At 44.9% G+C, this 14,291-nt stretch overlaps 2 protein-coding genes across 4 annotated transcripts in view; one reads left to right on the forward strand and one right to left on the reverse strand.

Annotated features, from left to right (window-relative positions):
• AMMECR1 (AMMECR nuclear protein 1) overlaps positions 1–7,838 on the forward strand; it is a 111,758-nt gene extending 103,920 nt beyond the window's left edge. For both annotated transcript variants that reach the window (XM_081808413.1, XM_081808414.1), the window contains 2 exons: positions 928–1,024; positions 3,402–7,838. In XM_081808413.1, the coding sequence (XP_081664539.1) occupies positions 928–1,024; positions 3,402–3,516 (212 nt within the window). In that variant the 3' untranslated portion in view covers positions 3,517–7,838. The remainder of the gene's footprint in view (positions 1–927; positions 1,025–3,401) is intronic.
• Positions 4,983–14,291, reverse strand: part of TMEM164 (transmembrane protein 164) — a 162,178-nt gene continuing 152,869 nt past the window's right edge. For both annotated transcript variants that reach the window (XM_081808422.1, XM_081808423.1), the window contains one exon: positions 4,983–5,569. In XM_081808422.1, the coding sequence (XP_081664548.1) occupies positions 5,478–5,569 (92 nt within the window). In that variant the 3' untranslated portion in view covers positions 4,983–5,477. The remainder of the gene's footprint in view (positions 5,570–14,291) is intronic.

The raw sequence follows: 14,291 nt of genomic DNA on the forward strand, positions 1-14,291 counted from the left end.
ATAAATGTGAGCTATATAACCGTACAATTTCGTATCATTACACGCCCCCCACCCCGACAAGAGAGTTAGTCTTTTTTTTTTTTTCTTTTTTTTTTTTATTCTTATGTTAATCCCCATACATTACATCATTAGTTCTAGATGAAGTGTTCCATGATTCACTGTTCATGCACAACACCCAGTGCTCCATGCAGAACGTGCCCTCCTCAATACCCACCACCAGGCCAACCCATCCTCCCACCCCCCTCCCCTCTAGAACCCTCAGTTTGTTTTTCAGAGTCCATCGTCAAGAGAGTTAGTCTTTAAGACAGCTCTCGGAAGATTTATTGGGGTTGTTTTCAAAAATGTCTCAACCCTGTAGTTCCCGTTGGCTTCATAAAGTGTATACGAGGGAGAGGGGGCCTCGGATATTAAGCATACCATCCCACATCAGAACCAATAAAAATGTCTTTGCATACTTCACACAGATACACTTAACTGACTCCAGAAGATACCATCAGGGACGGTAATTACCACGAGTTAGTGTGGGAGTCCTGACTACTACTGAGTTGACACAGTGACATTTAGGCTTCTCCCTCCCTTTTAAAGATGTCATTGTTAGAGGAGAGGGCAGTGTTCATGGTTTAATACCGAGACCCGCCTGAACCGTCACTGCCAGCCTCTTAGACGTCTCATCTTTGAATGCGATTGAGCTCAAAAAGCCAATGTTGTCAGCCGTCACGGGTAGCTAGCACTTAAGGTATGCAGGGGGCAGACCTGCTTCTCTACAGGAGGAAGCCTTAGGTCTTCTGTGTGACTGTTTCTAGGACCAAAGGAGCTGATGGTATTTGGTGACAGTAATAGCTGACCTCTACAAAGTCATTTTGTATTTGCCCGAAAGTGCTTGTGACGTGTGCTTGACTGGTATTTTATCTGGTCTACTCTCCACAGGATGGGACCATATTCAGACCATAGACTCCTTACTGAGGAAAGGAGGATATAAAGCTCCGATAACTAATGAATTCAGGAAAACCATAAAACTGACCAGGTACAGAAGGCATTTTCTAGCGCCAGGCTAACCAGTACCTTTCAATGCGTATGTCTATAACCCTTTGATCTCTTTGGTCTCTCTTACTTGCTTTTCTTTCCTGAAACCGAATGGAAATGAACGGCAGGGCCATCCTGGGGGTGGGTATGATGGAACTCGGCTTGTGTGACGTACCAGTCTTCCCACCTTTAGCTCTGTGTGATTCCTTGGGCTCTACACGAGCAAGTCCTCTAAGCCTGTAGACTACGTTATTGAAGAATGTTACCAGAATTAGCCCTTGGCTAGCTTTGGACATTGCTTAGCGGAACCCCCGGCTTCTGATAAGCACTCTTCAAATTTGAATTTAACCTTAGGATGTTGGCAGCAATAGAAGTCTATCATGGAAGCTTACTGAAAATCACAACTGAGCTAGACTCACAAATGCCAAATACATTTTTCCGTGGGATGATGGGGATACTTATTTTTTAAAAATATCCAACATTTTAGGAAAATGGATTGCTGTTTCCATTTGTTTCAATTCCATAAAACCACAATGAATGCCTATAGTCTAAAAATGGACTTTTCCCAGCTCTGAGGAGTTACACATTTGAAAATGCCTCCCTCTCTGCTTTCCCCAAGTTCAGTCTAGGAGAATGGAAGGGCATGTACAAAAATAATGATGCATGTAAGGCAGAATGTGATGGATGGTGTTGAAGTCATAAAGTAGGGAAAGAGGACTTACATGAGGGGTGGGATTAGATAATATAACATTTCAGAGAGGAGGGAGGTTTGAGACTGGGCTGGAAGAATGGGTAGAATATGTGAGGCTGGGGGAGGAAAAGGATTGATTTAGTGAGTCGAGGCATGTGGGTGGTGAAGTATAGAGCCAAGTCCTGAGGAAGGTTCAACAGTCTGATTTGGCCGGTCTTTCAGTGTGCATACAGAAGGTGGTCATGGGAGTGAAACATGGCCCAGAAGGTGGGTTGGGTCATATCATAGAGGGTATTGAGTTCCCGACTAGGAAGCGTAGACCTGATTCTAGAGGCAGTAAGTAGCCGCTGAAGGGTTTGAAACAGATGGATTTGGGGAGGTGTAAGACTGGAATGGGACACAGGAAAAGGAGTTAGGAGACATTGCTATTACCTACGAATCTGGGGCAGCCATCCAAAGGAGGTGAATGGGAAGCCTTAATAAGAACTGTGGCAGTGGGGTGGGAAGAAAGGAGCAAACGGACGAGAAAACACTGGAAGCAACAAAAGGACTTAGTCATCATTCAGCAGTAGGGAAGAAGAACAGGTCAAGGCTTTACTCTAGATGAAAAGCACCAAGGCACCAAAGCACCCTTTAGCCAAGGGAGGGACCGCAGGAGGAGAGTCACGTTTCAGCATTGATTCTGGATATGAAGTGCTTCCTGGGGTATCTGTATATAGAAATGTCCCATATGTCACCAGAAGTGTACACAGATAGAACTCGTGGCCAGAGATGGTGATTTGGGATCATCTGTGAAGAGGTTGTAGCTGAAGCTATAAAGGTAAGGCTCCCTGAGGGGGCAGAGAGAGTATAGGGTCAAAAAAACTGAAGGCAGAAACACAGTAAAATCCTAGCAGGCAGGAGTAGGAGGAATAGTCAGATAAGAAGCAGTCTGAGAGACAGTGGTGGCGGGGGCGGAGCGGGGAGAACAAGGGATGTGTGGAGTTGTAGAGCCCACGACACAGGAGAGCTTCAGGAAGGGAGTGGCGCGTGAGCTCCTAATGGAGAGGTCAAGCAGGGGTGACCTTCTGAAAGAGCAGTTTCCATGGAAGAGTGGCAGGAGCCAAGGTACACGGGGCTGAGGAGCGGCATGAGTTGAAGGGCTGAAGGTAGAAAACGCAAGTTACACTTTTGAGAAGTGAGGGGGTGAAAGGAGAGCCAGAGATGGGGAAAGAGAGGGTTCGGGATACCAGTACTAGGAAAAGCATTTCGTTGTTGCTATTCTTACCAAATGGCAAGGCCTGAGTAGATGCGTGGATGAAGGGAAGGGAATGGACAAAGAGGGAAGGTCCTGGAAGAAAGAACAGTCAAGTGAATGAGATGCATACACAGTGGCAATAGGTTGGCTTTCCTCTGTTCCTTCCTGCTAGCAAACTGGGGCTGGTGGAGGGGGCTGGGCATGGAAATTTCTAGAATGACTGAAACCAGGAGCAGTAGAGCAGAAAGAGCACTGGACTTAGACTTTGGATTCCCGGGTTCAGATCTCAGCTTCGCCACTTGGTTGTGTGGCATTGGGCCAGTCACGACTTCTCTCTGGACCTCTGTCTCTCCAGGTCTGTAAAGTTATCTCTAAGGTCCCTCCTAGCTCTGACATTGGCGTGTCATCTATTTCTTGATGTTAACTTTGTCTCTTCCCTGACTTTTTCAGGTACCGTAGTGAAAAGATGACCCTGAGCTATGCTGAATACCTTGCTCATCGCCAGCATCATCATTTCCAAAATGGCATTGGGCATCCCCTTCCGCCATACAACCATTATTCCTGACACTGAGCCGCACAGCCAGTCACTGGGCCTCTCTGCAGACCTCTTCCCAGGAGACCCTACCCCTTCTTGGTCTAGCTATCTCTTTTACTGTACCATTTTATGATGATAGTTTCCGTTGCCATGATGAAGCTTGGACATCATCAGTTGAGATCATCATGGTAACGGGTAGGAAAGTGGCATTTGTTAAGAAGATTCTGTTTTATTATTTTAGATCATTGATTTTTTTTTTTTTTTGCAGCATATATAACTTTTGGGGTTTTCTTTCCTTGCCATATTATGTAGAATTTTGCTTTGCTCTCTCAATCAGGTTCCTGTCTTTCTGTCCTTGCCTTCCCTCCTGTCTTCTTTCCTTCCTTCTGTCTTCTCTTCCCTCCTTCTTTCAACTGTGGATGGAAGAAATTGTGCAGTTTTTAAGGATTTTATTTAGGTTTTTCTCTAGTTTTTCCTCAGTAAGATAGGGAATTTTTGATAGCTGAGTTTGGGAGCAATTCGTATCAAATTCAGGTATTTGTATATTACTCTTGAATTTGTCTAAAACGCATTTTGCTATGAGAGCTTAGTATGTGGGTCTTCACTCCTTAGGTGTTTTTCCCATGGTTAAAATATATGAACTTTAGTTCTAGTAGAGAACATGCAAAGGTCCATGATAGAGCTTGTCACAGAGAGTGAGAAATCATTTATGCCTATTGTGCTGGTTATCATAGAAGAGACAGCTTCATCACTTTATAGAACCAACTTAACAAACTACAACACTGTTTTAAGAAAGTACAAGCTACCTTTCAGATATGCTACAGAAATCATTTTGAAGAGCAGCAAATATCAGGAAGAGAGCAGATAGAGAATCTAGTGCCTTTGAGAAGAATATAATTAAATGGAATTAAGAGAGGTTAGGGGGGAAAAAAGGCAATTTAGAGAAATATTCTTATAAAATTTTATTGTGTCTATATGTGAAACAGCAGATTAGATGAATTCCTTACTCTTAAGTATTTTTTTAAGGTGAAAAAATTTATTTTGAGCAAATAACCAAAAAAGAGACATTTGTCTATTATATATTAATTTAAACCTGTTAGCTTTAGGTTTCAATAAGTCATGATTGGCCGGAGACAATTTTAGTGACTATTTAAAGAAATAGTAAAGATAATCTAGTGAAACAAAAGTTCATATATGCCATGATTTCAGATATGTTTGTCATGGGGATAAGACTGGAGTCTTTCTGCACTACATACTTTTGATAGAAACACATTTACTATGTTGATAAGATGTTACATTACACCTATGAAAATGGAGCCGGCATTTAGAAATGACAGAGTTGTTACAGCCCAGCCCATTTGCAGGACTGGTCTTCCCACGGTGCATACAAAGAGAACTTCCCAACGTCAGGAGGAGTAGGAGGTCCGTGTGTCTATCCCCAGGAAAAATGACAGATGATTCTGGAGAAAGATTACCTTCATTTTCCTGTAGTGTCTGTGTGTGTGTGTGTGTGTGTGTGTAATTTTTTTCCAACAGGAAACCAGTATATCAAGTGATGAATATAAGTATGGTGCAGAATATGTAGTCTAAAACTCTTGAGATGTCACTGAAAATCAAAATGGCGGAGCTTATACCTAGAGTCGGCTGTGACAAGTGACAGACTGCTAGTTCCGAATTCAAAACCCTTTTGCTAGTTGGTGCGCTGATTGCCTGAATTCCCTCCGCTTGCCACTGTGGCAGAGGAAACTGCTTTCATTTTTTATCAGAGTCCTTAGAGGTTTGGTGGTATTCCTTCATCCACAGCGCCTGTTGTTGAAATAACCATTTTCAGTTGTGATGCCTTAACTAAGAAGCCAATTGTTAGCCTGAAATGCAATCCTGGTAGCCAGTTCCACTGAACCTAGAGATTAGTCAGAGAAAGCTAGCTGTTGGGCTGTAGCAAGGGATCTTGAGTCCTTTCGTTTCTCCTTGGGAGCAGTTTTGGAGCAGATTCATCTTTCAGCATAAAACCAGGTGGCTACCTGATGGAAACTTTTTCTTGCCCTTATAGGGAAACTGAGCACAAGCTGAATGATACTGTCTGCTGCAAAAAAAAAAAAAAAAAGTAAATAAAACAAGCAAACTGAAGAGAGACAAAATAGACCAATATTGACCCATCTTATCCATCATCTCATCAGTTCAACAGGCTCCTTGTCCTGGGTGAGCTCATGGTTAGAAGTTGTTGTTGTTGTTGTTTTTCAAAGAAAAGATCTATGACATACATATGTGTGTGTATACATTTACTTACACGTACATACATACATATGTGTGTTTATGTATTTAACGGTGCTATATCAATCTTGAGCAGGTCACGTGACTGGTCATGCGGACTCTAAAAATCATATCAGATTTTTAAAAAATTCTTGATATATGCAGATGTTCTACAGATTTTTTCTTACCAGTGTAATAATGTTATACTGAAGAAATAACCATCCTGCAGGCTTCAGAGGACGAGGTCAGCAATATTTCCCACCATGGCTTGGGGGAAAAGGATAGTTTTGTCTCCTTTTGTTTTCAAATGAATGCACAGTGCATTTTTTTTTTTTTTTGTCTCTAAATAGCTGTTGACTAAAAAGACTTTGTAGCGTAAAGGGTGTCGTGCAGACTGTAATGGTGTGCTTCAAACAGAAAAACGCTAGGCCCTTTCACCTTCATCGTATAGTACAAAGCTGTTAAGTCTGTGGTTTGAATGACCTTGGAACATGTTGAAATATGTAGCGTGTGTCTTTAACTCAGACGAAGATTCTGATTGCACAGGTTGTGTTTTAGCCAGTTGTGGTTTATTTGTCCAGAAACACAAATGTGAATTGCACTCTTATCACCAGAATATTGTATAAGTTCAGTGATCTTTAAACAGCTCAGAAGTAATACTTGAACTTCATTTGAGTAGCACAAAGTTTACATTGCCCCCCCTTTTAAATGTTAATTAGTTCCATTTCTGTGTTTTATTTCTCAAATGCAACTGGGTATTTTTTTTTTCCTCTGGGAAAACAGTACGCGTTTTACTTTGGTATGTAGCAAAAGGCTTCCGTTTCTGGAAGGTTTTCTTGTCCTTAAAGTCAGCCAGGTACCAGATTCTAAAAGAACAATTGCCCCCCACCACCACCCTAGCCCACCCCGACCCCCATTAAGTGGCCTTCGGACTGCACGAGAGTGTGCTCCCACCCGCCCCAGTCTCCCCTAACCATGAGAGGTCGGTGTACTTGATGGAGGAAGGTGCAGGGCTTGCTCTCCGTCCCCCCTCCCCCTTCAAGCAGGTGTAAGAGTTTCTAGTCCAGTACACACAGTCCCAATGCCCAGCACACCAGAAGTTTGTATACTGGCCTCTTTCCATGTCTTCAAATGTGCAGGAAATTTGAAACTGTCATCTGGAATAGGTTCCATCTCTTACGTGTGTTAGATCAAACCAAAGAAGCCCCCAGCCATGCCCAAATGCTGCTCCAAAAGCCTGCCTTCCAGTCCTTACAAAAACCTTGCAGGATTAAATGTGTTAACTTTTTTATTTTTGTACAGTTTCTAAGTGATTTTTGCTAGTGATGTTCAACTGAATTAAGTTTATTTGAGGGGTGTGAGCACCTCCTCCACTGAAATAAACTGGTGACTTTCCTTTTATTTTTTAAAAGCAGAAACCCGTTGTGTGCCTCTCGATTTAAGGGTTTCCGATTGCATTATTCTGAAGACCAGCATTGATCCTTTATATACAAAGATCTGTTTTCCTTGTTTTTTATTACTGTTTCAGAAGAAGAGAAACCTTTTATTTTGCTCTGGACCCAGTTACTGCGCTGGTACATAGACGCACTGAGAAAACAAACTTTTGTAACCACCTCTGACTGTTTTTGTATATCAAAGTCGATTACTTTTGAAATATTTGGATCTAGTTTCTAAGTTATTTTAGTGTTTTGTATGTTCCCCGAAATTCCTTTGAATCCGTCACCAGCATACAGAGTTCTTGGTGATACAGTGGTGAGACTCGTAATGAGCAAAAGCTACCTGGAGTAGCTCTTCTTTTCCTTCTTTCTTAGCAACCTGTTTTTGGATTACAGTGAGACATCGCAGATTACCTGAAACCCCCTCCAAGTATAACTAGATCCTCCTTCCTTCCACATTTAATTGCTTAATAGTTTGAAGAAACTATTGGAAATGGGCATTTTATATGATATGTATAGCTTGAAAATATTAAAACTGAACGAGAGGGAAAAAATGAGAAGGTTTACGTGGGTCTGTAAGGTATGGCTGTGGAAAGATATTGTAGTAGTTTTGACACTATTGTTACTCTCTTTAAAATCATTTACCCAATAAAACGTTAAAACTGAGTTACCGTTTGGTGTCTCTTTCTTTAACCTGCCTGCCTCATCGTAAGGCTGTTGGTCCCGTGGGGGCTTCCTGTTACAATGCTAACCGTCGAAGACTTGGAAACGGAGCTGACGCCGATTTCTTTCCAAACCGGCACTCGGGACACCTCACCCACCCGCAGCTGCTCCCCACCTCCCCTATGATTTGCCTGTGTCCTCCTTGCGCCTGGCCCTCTATCCTGGCTTGGTGACTGAGTCCAGCCTTTATTGGACAGTCCGCCCTGGCCTCGGACCTGGGGCGAGCATCAGACGTGAAGTCCGGTGGTAGTCCGTGCTTATGCAGCTCCAGATTCCTTCCGGACGGTGTGTGATCAACAGGTGTTTCCCTCTGGCGAGCTGGTGGGGGCAGTCAGCAGTGCTGTCTGGGCGAGAGCATCTCAGGAGGTGGGAAGCCTTTCTTCTCTTCTGCCCTCAAGGCTTTGCCATGTTCTCGGTACGGGAGGAGCGGAATCTGAAAACGCCCCAGATGTGGCTGCTCCGAGCGGGTACACACTCACACACGCACTAGGCCTACCATACACTCAAAACGTGTCCCCAGTTGCTCTTCCAGTTCCGGAGTGGCAGGAGATGAGCTCTACTCCCAGCCCGAGCTTGGGGAAACCATCTGTGTAGAGGGCGAGGCAGCTGGTGCTGCTGACCTCCCCGGGCCAGCTAAGAGCCTGCATCGAGACAAGGCGAGCTCTTGGTGGGCCACCTCTCTCCCAGCTGTTGCCTTATCTCTTCCCCCGTGGAAGGGCCACCGAGGACATTGCTCGAATACCTCGGGCTCTTTCTAAATCATTTGCTGTCTCAGTGCTAAATCCTACGCCGTCCCATGCATATTTCAGGATTAATTGCTCGTGAATGCACACGGGCTGATTTTCTGTTGCATTGCCCCAAAGCCCCGCTGCCCGTGTGAATTTGGTGACACGTGCTGATGTCAGTCACAGTGGCTAAAAACAGCCATCTCAGATCCCGGAGGACTACTGCGGTGTTGAATAGTGCTCCATTAAGGCGGCCATCTGCTCGAGGTTTATCCAGTTCCATCATTCATGGTTAATGGTACATGGGATTTTTTTTTTGGTAATGATTGAGACAATATTAATAGGCTCAGGTAGAACGAAGTAATTGCACGAGCCCACAGCCTTCATTTTTTATCACATTAGTGGTTAACTCAATGGTCTGGACAGATTTCAACTTCAATGATCAAACTCCACCTACCTAAATTCTTCGCAGAGCTTCAGCATTTCCTCCCTGGATTTCATGCCCCACTAGGCACCTTGGAAATAGCTCCACTGCTTCGGAGGAGCGGCACGGCCGTTCCTCTCTGTTGATGGAAAACACCCTCATGCCCAAGGGGTCCGATCAGTAGAGCTGGGGGGCAATCAGCCGTGCTGAAATCACACACGCACTCAGAGCTGCCAGTCGGGAGAGCTAGTGAATGGCCGCCCATTCGGAGAATGGCTTCTCCCACTTCCTGCAGCTCTGCCCACAGGAGCCAAGACACGTGTGGGCGTGGGCTCAGCCGTCGCAGCTTCCCCGTTTGCCCAGGCTTTCGCCTGCAGGAGGACTAGCTTTATGGGGGGACGCACACGAGGTGGGCCCTGGGGAGACGGCTTGGGCTCCTACGTTAAAAGGCCTCCCTTGATCCAATAGCTCGTAGGACAATCTCCTGATCAGACCCCAGGCCTGTGAAAAGAAATCTTTCAAGACGGGGAGGAAATTGCCTTAGATCCTAACGAAGCACTCTTCTCAAGCCAGACCACCTCGTCCTGAGAACTTGGTTACAAATGGATTTAAAAACGACCCTGAATAGATCATGTTCGTATTGCACCGACTATCTCAAATGGTTTCAGTGAACCGGCCCAGAGGCCTGGTAGAGGCCGTATGCCTTATATAACTGAACGCTGACCTGTGCTTGCAGATTTCCATCATGACAGATGATCACATTAGCCCGACAGAGGTTAGATGTAGGGTGCGCTGAGTCTGGAGCGCGCAGCTGGGTGGTGGCTGCGAGACGTGCCTCTGTGCTCACCAACTGCCCTGGCGTCCTTGAGCTCACGCTCCCGTTCTAGAAGGACACAGCTGAGTCACAAGGGGCCAGCCATTTGCTCAGCCTTTGGTCTCCCTCCATGGTGGAAGACTCTCTTTGCTTTTTAATCAAAATCTCAGCTGACATCTCATTATGTTAAAGATACGAGATTAAAAGCGGTATTTTGTTGTTCTAAATTACAGATGCACACCGGTTCCTTAGAACGCTAATGAGAACAACAAGGCTGTGTTGATGACTATAAAAATTTATAATCGGGGTGACAGATGATGGAGGCAGAGCCTCAGCACCCCATTTATTTCTGTACTCTGTATGGCCTGCCCGACAGCAAGAAGGTTCTGATTTGCACAGAGAAGACGGGATATCTTACTCCTATAGTTTTAGGACCGTGGGTATGTCCAGACCTAAACCATGAAATCCTGGTGCAGTCACCACCTTCTGATCCAGGCCTGGCGAGGCCTTCAAGAAGTTCAGGCAGGAAACGCATCGATCCTGAGGTCTGAACAGAAATGAGGCCACCCGACATCTCCCACTAAACCCACTGGTGGGTGTTCAACTGCAATTCTGGAGGTACAACATTAGGTATGCATTGGGGGCTTCTTTCAGGTTGTATTACAGTTTTTAAATACCATACGTTTATACACATGTGTTTTTTTTTTTTGAAGCGAATGTGTACGGAAACTTGGATCGGTTCCAACAGAACGCCAGGTCCCACGGGACAATCTGAAAGCCATGGCTGGAGCCCCAACCTGCCCAGGTATTTTGAGGGCCTTTGGCAAGCTGTCATCTCATCTCCTTTTCCATTCTGGCCTTTTCCTCCCAAATGTCAGGCTCAACGTGATCCATCAATATTTCCTGCGTGCCTGTCCCCATAGGGGCATGGCCCCGTGCTTGGCTTGAGAATGATGATAGTGTTAATGTCATAAAAACAAACGAACAGTCTGCTCAGAGCTAAGAGTTGGGGGGGGCATCCAAATTTGGTCTAGTTGGGGAAAGTCGTTCAGACCGGGGCCTATGCAACATTGGGCTGGCTTTATAGGGCCCCCCTAACTTACTTCCACCTCAGAGGGGCACCCGAGCAGAGTTGTCCCTTCCCCTGTCGTCCCCCCAGCTATCCTGCTCCCTGGCGGCAATGCGCTAGCTGGTTGAGAAAGAAAATGTGTGCTCATAGAAGAAGTAGGTTTACGTGCAATGTGGAATGGCATTTGGTGTTGGAGAGTTGTTCTTCTTGCTGCAAAGCTGCCCTCTCAAAGGCTCCGGGCCCTTCCCATGACCGGGACAGAGAGAACAGCACAGACTAGGCTGTTTGCACTAAGAATCCTGGAGGCCCGGGACGCCTGGGTGGCTCAGTCGGTTAAGCGTCTGCCTTCGGCTCAGGTCATGATCCCGGGGTCCTGGGATCGAGTCCCGCATCGGGCTCCTTGCTCAGTGGGGAGCCTGCTTCTCCCTCTGCCTGCCGCTCCCCCTGCTTGTACTGTCATTCCCTCTCTCTCTCTCTAGCGAATAAACAAAACAAAACAAAAAAGAATCCTGGAGGCCCGAGGAGCCGAAGAAAACATCTACTCGCGGAGCAGGAGGAGAGAGAGGATGGTATGGGTGACCCAGCCAGCGCGGAAAGTCAGAGTCCCTCTCGGTGTGACTTTCCCCTGCTCCGTAGGCCAGGAAGAAGGCAGTGTTCAGTTTGGATTATTGTAAAACAGGAAACACAACCAGTACACAAGAGAGCAGGTAAATCACATCTGAACCGACAGGAAGCTGCTGAAGGCTGGAGTCGTGGCCTAAACACCAGGCAGATTTGAAACTAGGAGTTGCTCTAGTCACTTTTCATCGATCCAGCATTTCCGTCTCAACGGTCTTCTGGAATGATCCAAGGTTAGGGTAGGTGTCAACCCATAGACGTGGATCGGTGTGCATCAGCACCAGAGACGGGCTGAGCAAACAGCTGGATGGGGCAATCATGCCCCACTCCCACACACCCTGGCAGAGTAGGAAGGGCGTCTTGGGCCTGGAAAGAGCAGGAAACCCCCATCTTTTTGGAAGGGCAGTACTAGCGTGAGTAATGCACACATTTCCCTAAACTTTCTCCACTTCAGACATTCAAATGAATTCCAGGAACTCTGCATGGAGACCTTGCCACCCTGCTGGCACTGGCCTCGGCCACGGCCCCTTTCCCAGAACTGTGGTCAGGGACAGTGGTGGGTGGCCATAGTCACCCCTGTACATGAAGCCATGGCCCTTGGTGACCTGGATTGGGTTTACCTTGCCCAGCAGACGTGGTCTGTGGTACACATGAATGATGGGGGTGGAAAGGGGGCACGGGGTTAATATGGCTGCTCAAGTAGGATGGGATTGCTCCGGTGGGGTAGATGGGCCGAATTGGCTCCTTCTTCCCCCATTTGGGTTCGTCCCACTGCAGAAGAATCTGTGGCCTTGGAGAAGGTCAAATCGAAATCGCTAATAGCCCAAGGCTGGGAAAGTGCAGGCGACCCCCTTGGTTCTAAGGAAGGCTACACGGTGAGTCCTGCAAACAGGACACTTGAGAGGTAAAAAGAAACTCCCTTCTTTTCACCTCCTTTGTTTGATGTTGTCTTTTATTGAGGTGAAATTCACATAACGTGCAATGAACCACTCTAAAGCACACAATTCTGCGGTATTTAATGGATTTACAACGCCGTGCAACCACAAGCTCTCTGTAGTTTAAAACTTTTTCATCAATCCATAAAAACACCCCATCCCCATAAGAGGTCACTCCCCCTTCTCCCCTCACCCATCCCCTAAGTAACCTCCAATCTTCTTTTGGTCTCTCCCAGAATTTACATACCCTGGATATATATCATACACATGGGGTCACACGAAATGTGACCTTCTGTCACTGGTTCCTTTTACTTAGTATAACGTGTTTGAGGTCAGTCTAAGTCATGGCTGACTGATATTTTATGGCTGAATGATATTTCATTGTATGGCTATATCACAAACTGGCTTATCCATTCATCCACTGATGAACGTTTGGGCTGTTTCAAACATTTGGCTCTTTTGAATAACACTGCCGTAAACATTTGTGTCGGAGTTTCTGTGTGCACATACATTTTCATTTCTCTGGGGTATATACTTAGGCATGGAATTGCTGGCTCATATGGTCATTCTATGTTTACCTTTTTGAGGAACCATCAAACTTTTCCCACCAGTCGTGTATGCAGGTTCCAATTTCGCCACATCCTCACCAATACCCGTTAGTGTCTGTCTGATCATGGTCATCCTCGTGGATGCGAACTAATATCTCACAGTGATTTTGATTTGCATTTCGTTAATGACCAGTGAGGTTGAAACACCTTTTCATGTGCTAATTGGCCCATTTGTAGATCTTCTTTGGAGAAATGTCTATTCAAATCCTTCACCCAGAAATAATTTGAAAATAATTTGAAAATATTTTCTCCCACTCTGTAGTTGGTCTTTTTTACATTCTTTATAATGTCCTTTGATGAACAAAACTTTCTAGTTTTGATGAAATCCAATGAATGTATCTATGTTTTTATTTTGTTGCTCATGTTTTTGGTGTCAAACCTAAGAATCAATTGCCAAGAGCTAGGTCATAAAGATTTACCCCTATGTTTTCTTCTAATAGTTTTAGCCCTTCTATTTAGGTTGTTGATCTATTTTGGGTTAATGTTTACATGTGGTTTGAGGCAGAGGCCCCAATTTCATTCTTTTGAACACAGTTATCTGGTTGTCCCGATACTGTTTGCTGAAAAAGCTGTTCTTTTGCCCATGGAATGGTCTGGTCACCCCTGTTGAAAATCATTTGATCATAGAGGTTTGGATTTATTTCTGGACTCTCAATTCTATTTCCTTGTTCTATATGTCTACCCTTATGCCAGTACCACGCTGTTTTGATCACTCTAGTTTTGTAGTAAGTCTTGAAATTGGGAGGTGTGAGTCCCTCCTGCCTTGTTTTTCTTTTTCACTATTGTTTGAGTTATTCAAGGATCCTTGAGATTTCTTATACATTTGAGGGTTGGCCTTTCCATTTCTGCAAAAAAAAAAAAAAAAAAAAAGGGCCATTGGACTTCTGATGGGGATTGCTTTGAACCTGTAGATTGCTTTAGGGACTGTCGCCATCTCAATATTAAGTCTTCCAATGCACGAACACGAGATGCCTTCCCATTTAAGTCTTCTTTCATTTCTTTCAGAAATATTTTATAGCTTTCAGTTACAAGCCTTTTACCTCCTTGGTTAAATTTATTCCTAGGAATCTTATTCTTTTGGATGCTATTATAAATGGAATTGTTTCTCTTAACTTCCTTTTTAGATCGTTCGTTACTGGAATATAGAAACACCACTGATTTTTGTGCATTCATCTTATATCCTGCAACTAAACTATCCTTGTC

This window comes from Leptonychotes weddellii, chromosome X (genome assembly GCF_054177405.1).
Source record: "Leptonychotes weddellii isolate Sample4059 chromosome X, ASM5417740v2, whole genome shotgun sequence".
NCBI lineage: Eukaryota > Metazoa > Chordata > Mammalia > Carnivora > Phocidae > Leptonychotes > Leptonychotes weddellii.